Source organism: Medicago sativa, chromosome 1 (genome assembly GCF_051527215.1).
Source record: "Medicago sativa cultivar Bolivia chromosome 1, Bolivia_mono, whole genome shotgun sequence".
Taxonomy (NCBI): domain Eukaryota; kingdom Viridiplantae; phylum Streptophyta; class Magnoliopsida; order Fabales; family Fabaceae; genus Medicago; species Medicago sativa.
In genome coordinates this window covers 69,155,346-69,172,128 of record NC_140749.1, presented here as the reverse complement: position 1 = coordinate 69,172,128, position 16,783 = coordinate 69,155,346, and the positions used below count along the sequence as shown (strand labels likewise).

Genomic DNA, 16,783 nt, shown 5'->3' with positions numbered 1-16,783 from the left:
GAGACTACAAACAGGAACCAAGAGTTACATCAATTACAACCCGACCACATCAAAACTACATTAAGCCTATACCCAAACAAACAAGAGGGCATGACCACCACTGCTGGGTACCAAACACAAAGGTTGTTTTTTTAGCTTTCAACCACCCTAAAGACAACATCTTAACCTTGTCTAATAACCGGGGGATGGGAGTAACTACATTATTAAACAGACGATTATTTCGTTCGTTCCACACAACCCAGGCACAAAGAAGCCATATAAGTTGCATAAAAGAACGTCTTGAATTAGCACCACCTATCAAATAAGTAAACTGTAAAAAATGGTCAAAAATATTATCAGCATCCACCCCAAAACAACCAATCCACTCACGCACCATAGGCCAAAGCGAACCAAAAGTGTCACGCAATAAAAATATATGTTGTGCCGTTTCAGGATGACCGCAGCCAGCGACACATAAGGACATGTCAGTCGATAGCACCCGACGATCAATCAAATTAGACTTTGTCGATAAACGATCCCGGATGAGTCTCCTCGCAAAAACTGATACCTTCAAGGGAACCTGGTTATGCCACACCAACTCCGAAGCAGAAACCACACCATAATAAACCTGAGAGGTTAGCAAATTATATGCACCACGAATTGTGTATCCATCTGACGGAGCAGGAAGCCAAACCCATCTATCTGAAACATTAGGAAACAAGAGAACATCAAGAAGTAAAGTCCTACACTCCGCTAACATCTCCTCCTCCCACTGCCACAATCTACGCCTCCACCTCCACATATCCCCCCACTGCTCCGAATCAACAGAGAACAAGTTTGCCACAGACATGAACTTATTCTCCGTTAAATCAAACAGTCGACGAAAACGATCACAGAAAGGAACGTCCCCTAACCACCTATCATACCAAAACGACGTATCAGACCCGTCTCCAACCCTCCTCACCACGTGACCATCAAACCAGCCACAATCCCCGTCACCGTCCCTATCCCTAATACGACTCAAGTTTGTCCTTGAATTTTTAAAACTCAAGTGACCCCTATTTACAGGAACTAAACATATAAATAATCCTAATATATTAAAGCATTTTTTATAGGAAAAAATACATTTCAGCACGTATTCTAATATTTTGACAAACTAATATTTGTCTTGTTAGATATAATATTTCATCTTTTTTTACAAGCTGATATTTATCTTAGATGTAATTTTTTAACAACAAATGTTAGTATGTTAATTATTATTCAATGTTACTCTCTTGGTTTCTTTTTATGTGTCCTTTTAGAATAGTAACACTAAATTAAGGAAGTGGATTATTGGAGTTTTTTTCTTATTATGTGCTCATTTTAATCTACCAATAGATTCCTATCTTTTTGCACAAATTTTCCATTCTAATAAATTTAATGTGTTATCTTTCTCTCATAACAAACAATTGTTAGTTACTTTCCCTTTCTTCAAAAAAAATTGTTAGTTACTCTCCCTCTCTCCATCAGATTCCGTTTTTTTTTCTTTCACAAATTTTATCTAACTATTATTCTTTTATTTTGCACTTGAAATTTTTAACGATGTTACTCATCTTATTTATAGATTTTTAACTCTTAATGGAATTCCTTTTAATTTTTTTTTAATGGAATCTTTATTAAAGATAAAAAAAAAACTTTTGTTTTTCAAATAGATAACATTAATTAGGTTTATTGAAAAAAAGTAAGTAATAGTATTTGAAAAAGTGTATAATTGATGAATTGTACATTTAAACCATCAAAACGACAATTAAATAAAAATGTTAAATCTGCATTCAATCGACGTTAAAAAGGAACATAGGGAGTTGTATTTTCTGTCTTGCAATTCAATCTCTTATATAATAATGGTTACAAGTTTTTCTCTTTGAAAAAGTTAAATTAGTTTACATAAATTAACATCGAAAGAATCGAATATGAGATATTGATGAGGAATACACTTTAAAATCACAAATTAACACCGTCAGATTAACTCAAGTCGGTTGTTCACTTGACAAGTTGATAGTCGAGAATGCAATATTATTAGTTAGTTTAATTGGTTGAGAATTAATGAATGTAAAATTCTTAAGTGCTTTGGACTTTACATCACAAAAACAAAATTTGTTTAACATTTAAATTTATTTTAAAATAATTTAATATAATTTAGTTTACAAAGTTAATATAAAAATTATGACATGACATATTGAGTGATTGGATGAGGGTACATACACAACTAAATTTTATGAATATCATTATGTTCATCTTCATTTATTCAGTGACTAGACTTACACATGGTGAATATAAACAAGTGAGAAATCTGAAGTTGCATATCTTCGTGACTAACTTCCAACCAAGCTACACATGACAACTAAAAATCTTTTTTAAATATATGTTTGGTCAATGACTCTCACTTGGCAACCGAAAGAAAACGTACATTATCAAAAAAACTGTCAATGGTCTATTTGCTTGTTGAATTGATAACCTCATCACATACATTATTTTGTCGAATAAACTGAACACGTACTTCCTTCCTTCACATTTTTGCAATATAAAAATGGGAAATACCGTAACATACTACATGTCTACATCCAAGATCACTTGTCTTTTTCAAGGGACCTCTAATGAGAAAATAAAACCAAACTGAATAATTGGTACGTAACTTTTTTTGATGTAATAATAATCTTTTTTTGATGTATAATTGGTACGTAACTAGTTTGACTTATTAATTATCGTCATCAATAATCTGAATAGAAAAAGCAAAAAATATTGTACCCAAAAAAAAAAAAAAAATCGTACATGTATGCTTATTCTATTCAGTGCGATGGTGACTTCATTTTCACAATTTTACGTCAATCCTCAACTGTGTCAGTCAAACGAGCTTAACGTATAATTAAACAACAAATAAAAAAAATTATTATTTGAGATCCAAAATAACGGTAAAACATTCTCATAAGTGTCTTCTGCAAAGCTACATTCACTAATTTCTTTACATTGACATACCCAAACTAAATGAAATTTTCATTTAGTTGTATTAGTTTGAAATTGAGATCTAATAACGTGTTTTTTTTTTTTTTTAAGGTTTTAGGCTCAACTTCTCTGGTGTCAATTTTTGTGGGTTGAGTTTATACAAAGTTATGCTTTGGCTTTAAATGGAACTCTAAGTTGTGTACGGTAGGATTGGACCCTCTAGATTACTCGGTCATTTGACCAGATACTGAATTTAAAATATATATATATATATATATATATATATATATATATATATATATATATATATATATATATATATATATATATATATATATATAACAGGAAATGTTTCCATAAAAAAAAGGTTAAATTTGTTTTTGGCCCTTATAAATATACCAACTTTTCGTTTTGGTCCCTCTAAAAAAATTTTTCAACTTTTTGTCCCTATAAAATTTTCAATCACTACTTTTTGTCCTTATTTTTAAGTCAATTTTTGTATTTTTTTTTTAATGAAATTGTGCAGAAATGTATAGAATATTGTAAAAATTCTCCAAAAAAATTAGAATTCTTTAACAAAGGATAAATTAAAAAGATAAAAATTCATATTTAATTCATGTTTTGTTAAAAAATTCTTTTTTTTTTGAGAGATTCTTATAATATTATAAAAATTTTATAAAATTTTATTAAAAATATGGATTCTACATATGAATTTACTTAAAAAGAGTGACCAAAAGTAAAGATGGAAAAATTTTGGGGACTAAAAGTCTAAGAAATTTTTTAGAAGGATTAAAACGAAAAACTGACATATTTATAGGGACCAAAAACATTTAACCCTAAAAAAAAAAAAAATTAGCAATGTGAACCTTTCTATCCTAAGAGAAATTACCAACATAAAAAATAGATTTAACAAACTTACTAAATAAATCAACATGAGCAGCTAAATTCCTTTGGAAAAAATCATAACGCCATCATTATCAACATATAGAACATGAGAAGGGACCAAACAATCCTAGGGCCGTTAATCAAACTAAGACTATCTTGAACTGAATTAAGGTGAAATATAATCTGTCTCGAACACATTTACGTCAAGAGAAATACCATGTTGCTCTACCATTAACAAAAATAGAAAGCCCAGCAGAATTCAAGATCACCTAAATCCAAATGCAATATTTGTGATTAAATCTGATAGAGATAACAGCTTTGAAAATAAATTACCAATCAAAAGTTTTGGTAATGTCAACTTTAAGGGCCAAGGTCCCCCCCAATTTAAATTACCAATTTTGGTAATGTCAACTTTAATTAAGGGCCAAGGTCCCCCCGTAATTTATGCAGAAGATTAATAGCTTCAGAAATCAAATAAATACAATCAATGATTTGTCTACCTAATATATAAAGTCTCTCTAATCATGAAAAGAGTCTTGTTAACGAGTACTCTCTCCGGTCACTATTATAAACAAAAATTGATTTTTTAAGTTTATTCAATAAATGATGCATGTGGTCTATATATAGACTACATACATCATTTATTAAATGAATCTAAAAAGTAAACTTTTGCTTATAAGTGACCGGAGGGATTACATCGTAGTACAAAATTTTATGATTTACATCAACTTTTAATTTTAATTCACGGTCAAACGCAAAAGTTTTGTACTCTTGGTAAATTACAATCAATCATCCATAAGTACTAGAATTTTTTCCAAAAATAAAATTGATTTTTAAAAATAGTTCCAACAAACGGTAAATTTTTATGAGTTCACAACCATGATTACTTTTTTTGTTTAACATAAAAAAACTTAATGCATTTCATTTAAAATAAGAGTACAGATATATGATAGGATTTGAATAAAATTATGATAACTAGCATGACATGATCTACCCTAATTAAATTATAAGCAACTTCATTGACTTGTCTCTGAATAAATCTCAATTCAGGGATTGATACATCATAAGAAAATAAATGTCGGCAATCATTAATAATTGAGCTAAAGTCTAAAACGTCGATTCTACCACCATAGATGTTATTGACCACCATATTTAAGTCCATTTCAAAGTCAATACTGAACAACTGAAGATCACGCACTCACTTAAGAGTAGATAACAGTTTCAGGGCTTTCCAAAGTCCACATCAAGTAAAGGAGATAGCCACTACGCTTTTGGCCAAAACAAAATGACCCTCATCATTCTGAATACTCATACCAAGCCCAACATTATTCAACTCTTGCGAGAAGGAGACGTCCATATTACATTTATAACGGCCAACACTTGATTTGCGCCAAGTAACCTCACCTGTGTTATGTGCTTGACTAGGGCTTAAAGTCCTTATAACTGGTGCACTGACCCAACTATTGAGCGATATTATTCCAAACTGTATTATTCTTATACTTCTAGATGCTCCATAAAGTTACCCCGAATATTTGTTTTTGATGTCCATCTAGATGCTGCAAAACAACAAACATATCTGAAGAAAAACTATCACTAGGATCAAGAATAGGAATGAGAGAGGACAGCAAACCAGTATATTGCCAGCAAGCAACACTTTTAGTGCCCGCAAAGAAAAAATGGGAGCTAATCCTCGTCGTGGTTAGAACATACGGCACATGAAGCTGGGCATGAGACTCCTCGACCGGCACGCCAAAGAAAATTCTTTACCTTAGGAGGTAACTTGAGATTCCATAGAAGGTTCGAATGTCCCGCCACCCTATATTTTTGCACATAATAAACTTATTTTGGCCGTCAATCAACTTATTCTTGCAAAAAAAAAAAACTTATTTAAGAAGCCAATAATTTTTTTTTGCAAGCAATAAACTTATATATGATACCAATAAACATATTATTGCAGCAAATAATATTTTTGCACTTAATAAACATATTTTTGAATACAATATCCATGTGTGGACAGTGAATAAATATAGTTTTACACAAAATAAAACTTATTTTGGTAGTCAATAAACTTATTATTGCAGAAAATAAACTTATTTATGGTACTAATAAACATTGTATTGCAGCAAATAATCATGCAAGCACTAAGCATAATTTCTATACAAATAAACTTATCTTTGCAGAAAATCATCAATCTCAACCAAGTAGTAAAATTGAAATGCCAACTCGCAGGTATTAGAGAGCGATGAACCTATACTATATGCATATGCGGAACGATGGCAATTGAGAAGTAGTTGAAACTAGATGAGAACCCTAATAGACCACACCTGACCTGTCTAAAGAGTAAAGATCGTAGAAAATGAACCAATACCTTCTGGCTCTATTTCCGACATACCATAATCTGAAAGGAGAAGAAAAAAACAATAATGCCATAAAACTCTAACATGGAGGACATTAACATAAGAGAAGAAAGAGATGAACCCCCAACCATCTCCCCAAAACTCCATTCCCTCCTCACTCATCTTTATCCCATGTGATGCTAACAATCATGCATGTCGTAGGTTTGATCGCGCCCCAAACCACTGGTAATGAAACTGTTAACGGTGAAAGAGGAAACCATCACCCATCATAAGGAAACAAATCTAACACATGCAATCTTCACTCCATTAAAACATAAACCAGTACAAATAATATAAAAAAACAATCAACTTGAGATTAATCATACGATTGATAACACAACTCTCGATTATGGTGTTGATAGTGGCTCGAGATGGATTCATGATTGCTTCACATATACTCCATTTGTCTCAAATTATAGGTCGCTTTAGCAATTTCACATAAATTAAGAAATGTGGTTAATATTGTATAGAAAAGAGTGATTATGAGTATTTTACAAAAATATAATTCATTAATGGTACGAAAAACATAAATTCAAAGAATTGGAAAAAAAATTAATAAATAGTGAAGGGCATAATTGAAAAATATGCATTAATGATTAATCGATATCGTAAAATGTCCTCGTGAGCTTAGCTCAGTTGGTAGGGATAATGCATAATATATGCAACGTCTGAGGTTCAAACTTCGGCTACTACAAAAAAAAATCGATATCATAAAATGATATATAATTTGAGACAAACAATTTTATTAGGATGACATAATTTAGGACAGAGGGAATATATTTTTGCATTATTAATAAAATAAAAATTTCAGTCAACTAATTTTGCTAGAAAAAAATCTCTAGTCAACTAATAATCTCTTTTTTTTTTTTAGAAGAATCATTAATAACCCTAGTCAACAAATTTTTGCCAAAAAATAAAAATTCTCTAGTCAAATAATTTTTTAGGAATCTCTAGTGTAATACTACCTTTTTCCTTTTGAGGGTTCTAGTGTAGTGAAATAATTTTTTTTTTGAGGGAATTTTATTTTATTTTTGAAAGGGGGTCTAGTGAAATACTAGTAAAATCAGTTAGTATGATCATTATTAAAAAAAATATATATATGTTTCTTTTTGTAAAAAGAAAAAAAATAATAAGAAGGAGCTATCCAATAAAATCCAAATAAGATTGGAACAAAATAAGATGGGTAATTCAAAATATATTAGGTGCACCAAACACTTGTTTTTTTTAGGGAAGGTGCACCAAAAACTATTTTTTTTTTTTAGGGATAAAAAAACTATTTATTTCTAACTATACTTTTTAAGGGATTTATTTCTAATTTTATTAAGTCAAAAAATAAAAATTGCACCTTTCCCAGAACAAATAAACCTTCACTAGAAACCTTTTGTTATTTTCCAACAAACAAACCACAAATCCACGTTGTTGAAACAAACAACATACGTATCTCGTTTCTGTTTTTCAGGAAAAAACCAACAAAAAAGGGCAAAAGAAAAACAAAACCTTTCCTCTTTTTTCTGTTCTGTTTTGTTATTATTTCTTCAGAATCTGATTCTTCAACGTTTTATCAAAAAAATCGTTTTTTGAGGAGAGAATCTTATATCCTTATGGTGTTTGATGAAATGTGCAAAAGGGGTTTGTCAAATTTCGCTTCATCTGTTATTACTGTTGGTCGAATTGAATCATTTTGAATCGAGTTTTTGAGTTTGAATTGCGGTTTTGATTCGAGTTTGGAGTTTGGTTTTGGTATGTGATTGATTTGAAGTGGTTGGAGGTATAGAGTAAGGGGATGGCACGAGATGGTAGCGTTGTCCCTGCTGACCCACAGGCTCTTGTGAAGAAGAAGACACAGTCTTCTAGGAGCTGGATTGCTTTTGATGGTACTGGTCAAGGGTCTTTGCTTGATGTGGACAAGTATGCTATCATGCATAGGGTTCAGATTAATGCACGTGATCTTAGAATCCTTGATCCCTTGCTCTCTTACCCCTCTACTATTCTCGGTCGTGAGAAGGCTATTGTTCTTAACTTGGAGGTATATCAAACCATATCATATGATTTTGTTTTTGTTTTTTACATTGTATTGTGTTTTTTTAAGGTTTTGTTGTGTTTCTTATTTTGTTTTTATGATTTTGTGTTTCAGCATATCAAGGCGATTATCACAGCTGACGAGGTTAGTCGGTTTTTCTTTCAATGTGTGAATTTGTTGATTGATGGTGAATGAAATTTTATGATAAATGCTAACAAGTGTCATTATCGCACATTAAATAGTTAAATATAGTATTGTCATGGAATTTGTGTATTCAAATCCTTAAAAGTTTTAAAATTGTTCGTTTTAATACAAAATTTCCATTTTTTGATTCGCTAGCATGTGCCCTTAAGTTACTTGTTAGCCAAAGCTTTTATTTAAAGCATGCTACAATGAAGAAAAATAGGTTGAAAATCACGCATAATGTCACTGTCTCCACTTTTGAAGGAGCTGGATTTGAAACACTATGGCTTCCTATCCTTTATATCTTGGAAAGAAAAAACTTTGAAACTGTATAACTTTAATTAACTTTAATAAGGAACAAGCTGTTTTTGGTTACTAATAGTTAAAAAGCTTACATTCTCAAAATAAAAGGTGGAAAGCTTATACTGATTGAGCATTGAGGTTTGAGCAGTAGAGGAATGGTAGATGTGGTATGCTCTGAGTATCTTATCTGATCCATGCAGTTTACGACACATATACTTGGAACACATTAAAATAACTACTTGTTATTAGTAAGAAATGATTACAAGAAGGGACAATAACCTACTTGTTGGCTTGTTTTTCATGTTATAGTATCTAAGTTTTTATTTAATGTGATGGCACAAATCTTAAATATTTTGTACAAGAATATAATACCTACATAATTTCATTTTTAATTTAGTGAAATGGACAGATTTTGATAGAGCTATAGAATACTTTAGAGTTGGACTCAATAGGTTTTACTATGTTCTCTTAACCGTTTTGTATATTTGTGAATCTCTGTTCAAACCTTTGGAATGCCTAATTGTTCATAGAGACCGAGATGGCTTTTACTTCCACATTATAACTTTAACTAAGTTGTGGTATAGGTACTGCTGCGAGATCCAACAGATGAACATGTGGTCCCTGTTGTTGAGGAACTGCAGAGGCGATTGCCTAAACTGAGTGCCATTCATCAACAACAAGGAGATGGTAAAGAATATCTTGGTAGTCAACATGATAATGAAGCTGCTGAAGAAGATGGTATGTTATTAAAGATTAACTGTGTAAAAAAATAGTTGATTGCGTCTTTTCCTCTCAGACATTTGTTTTCCATTTGCACCATATAATGCCCTTTCTAAAGAACTTGTTAGAATTGATTCTTCTCAAACATTGTTTTCGTTCCCGTATCTGAATTATCTAAATTATGCATTGTAGAGTCACCGTTTGAGTTCCGTGCACTGGAGGTAGCTTTAGAAGCCATTTGTAGTTTTCTTGCTGCACGTACAACTGAGTTGGAGATGGCTGCTTATCCTGCATTGGATGAACTTACCTCCAAGGTACACATATAATTGAATCCTTTATCGTGTTTCAGTTTTCATGAGCCCTCCTCAGATATAGAATAAGCTAACAAATAAGAACTAAAAAAAAGAATAAGCTAACAAATAAGAACTTCGTTAAAAGTGGTTGAGAAGATTTTTCTTTCCTTCAGTTCAGATATTTTGTACTTTTAATTTCTTGTATTTGTCATCATTGAGGTGTTAGTTCTAATTATGGATGCTTTCCCTTACATGGTTTCTATTTGTTGGCTCAAAATGTGAATGTTCTAGTTCCATGTTTGACCTTCTTGAGGAATCTGTTACTTTTATGTTTCTGAAATTGTTGATTTTGCTTAATTTTATGAACTTTTTGATTATATTACTCTGCAGATTAGTAGTCGTAATTTGGACAGAGTTCGTAAGCTTAAGAGTGCAATGACAAGATTAACTGCTCGGGTTCAAAAGGTATGTCGAGTTTTCCTGTGCCAGTGAAAAATTTGTGACCGGAAAAATACCATTTTCTTTTTATGATTATATTCTACACGTGTTGTGCTTGGAGATGGTCATTGATCTTTTGGCCTTGAAATTTAACCTACTTAAGCAGGATTATCGATATCTTAATAATCTATATGATAAATTTTCCATTCTCGAAATATTTGCTTTCTTATAATCAGGTAGTACTGTAGTAGTGTTTTGTTTTAATGTGCGCCTAGATCAGTTTTAACTGAAATACAACGTATGTTCCTTTATCCGTCGCTCATCACCAGTTCTCGTTATCTGTTACAGGTCAGAGATGAGCTTGAACAATTGCTGGATGATGACGATGATATGGCTGACCTATATTTGTCTAGAAAGGCAGGTTCAGCATCACCAGTTAGTGGATCAGGTCATGCAAACTGGTTTGCTGCCTCCCCAACCGTAGGATCAAGGATATCCAGAGCAAGTAGAGCAAGTATTGTAACAGTTCGTTTAGATGAAAATGATGTTGAAGAGCTCGAAATGTTACTTGAGGTTATAACATTATTTGCTTTAAAAATATTTACAAAGGATCTTCCATGTTTTTAATGAAAGAAACTGATATATTGTGTTTGTTCATTTTTTGCAGGCTTATTTCATGCAAATTGATGGCACATTAAACAAATTAACCACAGTAAGTGTCGTCTCCTTGTGAATCTTATATGTATGCCATAGGGAACTGTAAATTTTAGTTTTTCGTATTAGGGCAGATCAATGCCAGATGTGAAGTACTTTTTTTGGTCTTAGATGAAGTGGTAAGCACCACCTGAAATTCACTCACACGACTACGAAACCAGAGTGAAGGTGTCTAGCCTAGCAATATCAGCATTACCAGTAAAGCTAGGCCTTAGTGATATGGAGTGTGTTATAAAACTGTTTAGTTGTAGATATGAAGAAAAGTGTTTTACTAAAGATCTAGTGTTCTTAATTTGGTTTTCCTTGAACTCTGAATTTTCTGTTTGTAGATAGCTTTACAACATAGCAGCCTGATATCATATTGGTCTAATTACTTTCCTTTTTCTTTTCATTTAAAGCTGCGAGAGTATATCGATGATACCGAAGATTACATTAACATTCAAGTAAGTAGCTAGCAGTTTATTTACTGGTAATAACAATAGGTATTTGGTGAAGGGGATGTAACATGAATAATTTTTTGTTCTTCCATTTTGCAGCTTGACAACCATCGTAATCAGCTTATTCAGGTACCTTCTATGTTTCTGCTTCCGTGCATGTCTCTTCTATAAGTATTTTTGTACAAAATATTTTTCTTAAAAGTTCGCTAAACCTTCGAATGTTTGTATCCTTTGTCTTCAACACTCGTGCAGTTGGAGCTCTTTCTTAGCTCTGGAACTGTTTGCCTAGCTTTCTACTCTCTGGTGGCTGGTATTTTTGGCATGAACATCCCATATACTTGGAATGATGACCATGGATACATGTTCAAATGGGTAAGAAAACTGTTGCTGTTTATGTGCACACATATTATAGTTAAGCATGTGGTAGAGTAACATATGATCATGTTTACTTGCAGGTAGTTATTTTCTCAGGAGTATTTTCTGCTATTATGTTTCTCATGATTATCATCTATGCTCGCAAGAAGGGGTTGGTTGGATCATGAAAATCAATATGATGGAAAAGGGGCGTAGAGAATGAACTTTAGGACTACTACATATGGTCTAATGGTAATGATTCATGTTACAAACCTTATATATTGATGATTACTCAAAATTTTGGCAATTTTTTCAAGATTCCTTATCCCAAAGTTGATATGGAGCTGGTGTTAGCCTAGCAGATCTGCAATAACCTCAACTACTTTGTCAGTTGGATTCTAGCATCAAAACAAAACTACATATCCAGTACTGATTTTTTTTTTTTTTGAATAATTTAATCCCTTGCTGTGATTAAATTAAGTTGAATATTTTGTTAATCTTTATATGTTTTCTTTGTTTGTTAATATAATACTATTTTTCTTCTGTTAACTTCATGTAAACATGAATCAGATAAACATCATAAATAAATTTGTATTCCGATCCACTCCGATCTAGCCACTTAATGAGGTTTTGTTCCCAATTTCTTTGTATTTCAATCAAATTTGTAAAATTATACTCTCATATACCATCTTTTTTGCACTTGATATTTTCTTTCAAAAAACAAAATATATTAAAAGCTCTAACCTAAGCACAAGATTTGCCAAACAAAATATATTAAAAGCTCTAACCTAAGCACAAGATTTGCAAAGATTAGATAAATGAACAATTACACTGCCAAAGCAGGACAGTCGATTTAGTCTAACCAATACAAAGAATTACATGATCAGAACAAACCAAAACTTGCTATTTCCTACTTCCACAAGGCTCTCAAAATTTGAAGTTGCAATCCCATTTGTATAATTATGCAGACTGGGCAACCCTTTGATACCAAAACCTGAGAATTCCTTTGCATACTTGACAGCCACTTCCAGCACAAACAAATTCAAACAAGGTAATTTTTTTTTTTTTTGTTTTTTTTTATGCGAACCCTCCGGTTCTCAGGGGTAAGGGACCATGGTAATCCGGAATTCAACTTAGAGGTAAATGTTCCACCAATGGGGTTGGCTTCCATTGTAACAACAAATTAAAACCTGTAGCTTTAGATTTCATCCAGTTTCAAACTGCCACCTTTCAAATTCTCTGTAATATTCTCAATAGAAATAGATTTTGTCCAAAACACACCTTGATTTCTTTCGCCTTAAATAGACCAAACACAAGCCAACCATACCACACTAATTATTATTATTATTATTATTATTATTTTAAGACTCTCCCTTCCTCTTTTTGAGAATGCTTACAGTTACATAACACACTTTTGAACATTTAAAAAAGCTCTTGCTAATGTCATTAAAGCTCTTGTCATTAAAGAGAAGTTGCAATCCCATTTTGGTGTACGTCTGAAATACTCTTTAAGCATTTTAAATTAAGTTATTGTCATTAAAGAGTGTCCCAGAAAACTTGATAACATTTTCCTTTAAAAAGATAAGTGAACTATAGTTTCCTGGTTACCAACCTGCTAATGTAACCTTGATCGTTACAATTCGCTAGATTAATTTTGAAAGAAATTCTTTCAAAATTACGTGGCGCGCCATTTTTACGTTTAGAGAAAATATAATGGAAAGAATGAGAAGTGGGAGATACGATTGGATGATTTGGTCACAAATTAAAGAAAAAATAACTAAAGTGTTACACCTTGTGGAAAAGTTGTTTTTCATTGTCACTTGTGTTCAACGATTAGGGGACAAAAAAACTGAATTTTAAAATAGGAGTAACAAAATTTAGAAAAATGAAAATAGGAATGTCAAAATGCATTTAAGTCAAAATTTTCAAATATATCAAACATCGATGTAAGTTAATAAAATATGCTTTAATTAAGGATCAAGTTTTTTCATTAAAAAAAGATGAAAATATTTAACACAAAGTAAGAGAAATCTAAGAAAATAAGAATAAGTGAGGTGTTCAAAACTGAACCAATCCAAAAGAAAAACCGCAAACCGAATCAATCCAAACCGAAACTGCAAAAAATTGCATTTGGTTCGGATGTATTCGGATCAAATTTTTAATCAACCGCATGGTTTTGTTCGGTTTGTGGTTTTGATTTTACCAAGCGAACCAAACTGCATTATAAGAAAACCACTAATTAAATATATATATCATCTAGACCAATACTCATAGAAATTCAATGAAAACTTTAATAAAATGACATTTTTTTTTCTCTTGTTAAGTTTCTTCTTTGCTTTTTGTATCAAAAATGTATTTATGTGCTACTTGAACTCTTAGAGAATAATTAAAATTTTAGTCTTTTGTATTTCTTACAAAATAGGATTACTTTTTGTCTACGTTTTAATTTAGTCTACGTAGTTGGGAACATTGTTGAATGGAAATAAAATTGTAATGTTGGATGAAATTTAAAACATTGTTGAAAATATGTTGTGTTTTTAACTTTTTAATTTGATTTTAACGTTGAAAAAAAATTATCTAAAAAACCGCATCAATCAATCCAATCCAAACCACATTGGTTTGGTTTGGTTCAGATCTTAATTTAAAAGTCAACCGAACCAAACCAAACCAAACCACATACTTATAATTTATCTTACGGTTCGGATGACTTTTAGCCTCAAAACCGAACCAAACCGCACCGCGAACACCCCTTAGAATAACTAAAAAAAATGTTCATATTTTTTTTCTGGTCAAGTAGCATAGTGGCTAGAGCTCACACATTTTAAATGTGGAGAAGTGAGGTGTTCGGGTTCGAACTTCAACCCTCGCACATAATATGCAATATCCCTATTAACTAAGCTAAGAGCATCCACAATGGTAGTACATTAATAGGGACTCCTTAAACGGACCTCATGTGTAAACGTCACTTATTTATAATTTTTTAATAAAAGTGCCTATTAAGGACCTAAAGACTCCAATGACAATACACTAATAAGGACTCCAATTAAAAGTATTTAAATACTAGCATGGACACCCGTGCCAAGCACGGGCTAGAATGTCGTTATATTTGATGGAGGGAATATTGTGATGTATCAGGTGTTACTTAAATTTTTAGATGGAGTTTTGGTTGTATCATTATCACTTGTGTGGTTTCTCTTTATCCAAATTGTCGATCTACATCAACGTAGGCTCCCACAGAAAGCCCAACGGTGGTATCACATCCGGGTTCGACGTTGTGGGGGATCGAGAGTTGTTCTTGGTGGTGGACTACAGACACAAAGATCCTAACACTTAATGGAGAGATGTTAATGTCTCAAGTGTGAGTTAAAATTTCGTATTGTATGCAAGAGTAGATGTGAGAAACATATAAGTGAAATGACTCATATACATAATGCCTTAAGACTTTGAAAGAAGATAGGATGTGAATCTCACTTCTGTGATTGATCTTAGCTTAATGTGATAATACAATCCATTGTAGGATCCTAGCCTAATGTGATGATTTGTTTCGTTATTTTTTGAGTGTCATTTGTTTAATTTTTCATCTTAAATTTTTGTTTTTGAATGTGATTAGCTTTCATGCACAAAAAAAAATAACCTTTGTCATTTCAAATTCCTTCACTTATGGTATTTCATGGGATCTTGCAATGGAAAAATGTATATGTATGATGAGTTGACAAAATACATATTCGTTAGACATTTTAAATAGATGTACATATTTTCAATAAATCTAATATTTTGGTAGCATAATTGCCCAGTAATATTCAACTTCTTCAACAAATCCATAAAATCACCAGCAATTCATTATGTTTCCTATGCTCTCACGAATAAAACGCACACTCCTTATTTTTTTTTTTCTCTTTTCATTTCTATCAAGTTCAAATTCATTTTTAATCTTCTTTTCTTTTATAATTTACTTTATCTCTTCTCATGAAAGAAAGAAACAAACACCCCTCTATGAAACTGCCGCCAACCCACTTTTTTTTACCATGTCGTGTCTCTGACCTTATGTGATATCTCACCAGATCACATACATAATAGTCTCACACTTAAGGGAGAGATGTTTATGTTTCATATGTGAGTTAAACTTGTGTACAATAATATACATTCAGTAACATATAAGCAAGAAGTACAATATACCTAATGTCTTAAGATTTTACACAAAGATGTGATGTCAATCTCACTTGTGGAGTTTCTCATAGTCAAATGTGATGGTCCAACCCATTGTAGACTCCCTCAGAACTCTAAACATTATAGTGAGTTAAACTTGTGTGCAATAATATACATTGAGTAACGTATAAGCGAGAAGAAAAATATACCTAATGTCTTAAGATTTTACGCGAAGATGCGCTGTCAATATCACTTGTGGAGTTTCTCATAGTCAAATGTGATGGTCCAACCCATTGTAGACTCCCTCAGAACTCTAAACATTAATTTTTTTTTTTTTTAGTTTTTGAATTTCATTTGCTTAACTTTTTATATCAAGTATAAGTTTTTGGATGTCATTTGCTTTCATACAATTTTTTTATCCAATCAATATTATATCAAATACCTCCATATTTGGTCTTTGGGTGAACAAACATGTGAATGGAAAAATACAAATGTGTTATGCTGAATTGAAAAAGTACATGATTATTAAACATTTTATAAAGATGTGGCGTTTTTTTAACCGAGTCTATTTTTTGGTGAAATATTTACTCTTAAATTTCCAACACTTTTTAACTGACCCATAAAATTGTCAGTAACTCGCTATATTTTCGATACTTCCATGCACAAAACACACACTATTTTTTTCCCTTATCATTTCTTTCATGTTCAAATTTCTTTTCATATTCTAATTTAATTTTATTGTTGCTAAATTTATTTCTCTCGTTTCATGAAAGATGGGAACACAAACTTGCCTCCGCAAAAACACCATTAATCCATTTTTTTAACCATGTTGTGCCTTCGCCTAACCTTATTTGACTATCAACAAATTACAGACGCATTGAGTCTCACACTTTAGATATATATGTTCATGTGTAAATTGTGACTTAAAGTTCCACA

General features: G+C 31.8%; 2 protein-coding genes across 2 annotated transcripts; one reads left to right on the top strand and one right to left on the bottom strand.

Annotated features, from left to right (window-relative positions):
• Window positions 1-2: 2 nt before the first annotated feature.
• LOC146956798 (uncharacterized) lies at window positions 3-6,362 on the bottom strand. Its single transcript, XM_085749724.1, has 4 exons — window positions 6,329-6,362; window positions 6,212-6,241; window positions 707-1,050; window positions 3-607 (listed from the first exon to the last, which is right to left on the bottom strand). The coding sequence occupies exons 1-4, from the start codon at window positions 6,360-6,362 to the stop codon at window positions 56-58; spliced, it is 960 nt and encodes a 319-aa protein (XP_085605850.1). The 3' UTR covers window positions 3-55.
• Window positions 6,363-7,625: 1,263 nt separating this feature from the next.
• LOC146956797 (magnesium transporter MRS2-I-like) lies at window positions 7,626-12,305 on the top strand. The gene is made up of 11 exons (XM_085731517.1): window positions 7,626-8,265; window positions 8,374-8,403; window positions 9,330-9,483; window positions 9,658-9,779; window positions 10,149-10,223; window positions 10,545-10,769; window positions 10,864-10,908; window positions 11,309-11,353; window positions 11,447-11,476; window positions 11,600-11,719; window positions 11,803-12,305. The coding sequence occupies exons 1-11, from the start codon at window positions 8,023-8,025 to the stop codon at window positions 11,887-11,889; spliced, it is 1,176 nt and encodes a 391-aa protein (XP_085587643.1). The 5' UTR covers window positions 7,626-8,022; the 3' UTR covers window positions 11,890-12,305.
• Window positions 12,306-16,783: the final 4,478 nt, after the last annotated feature.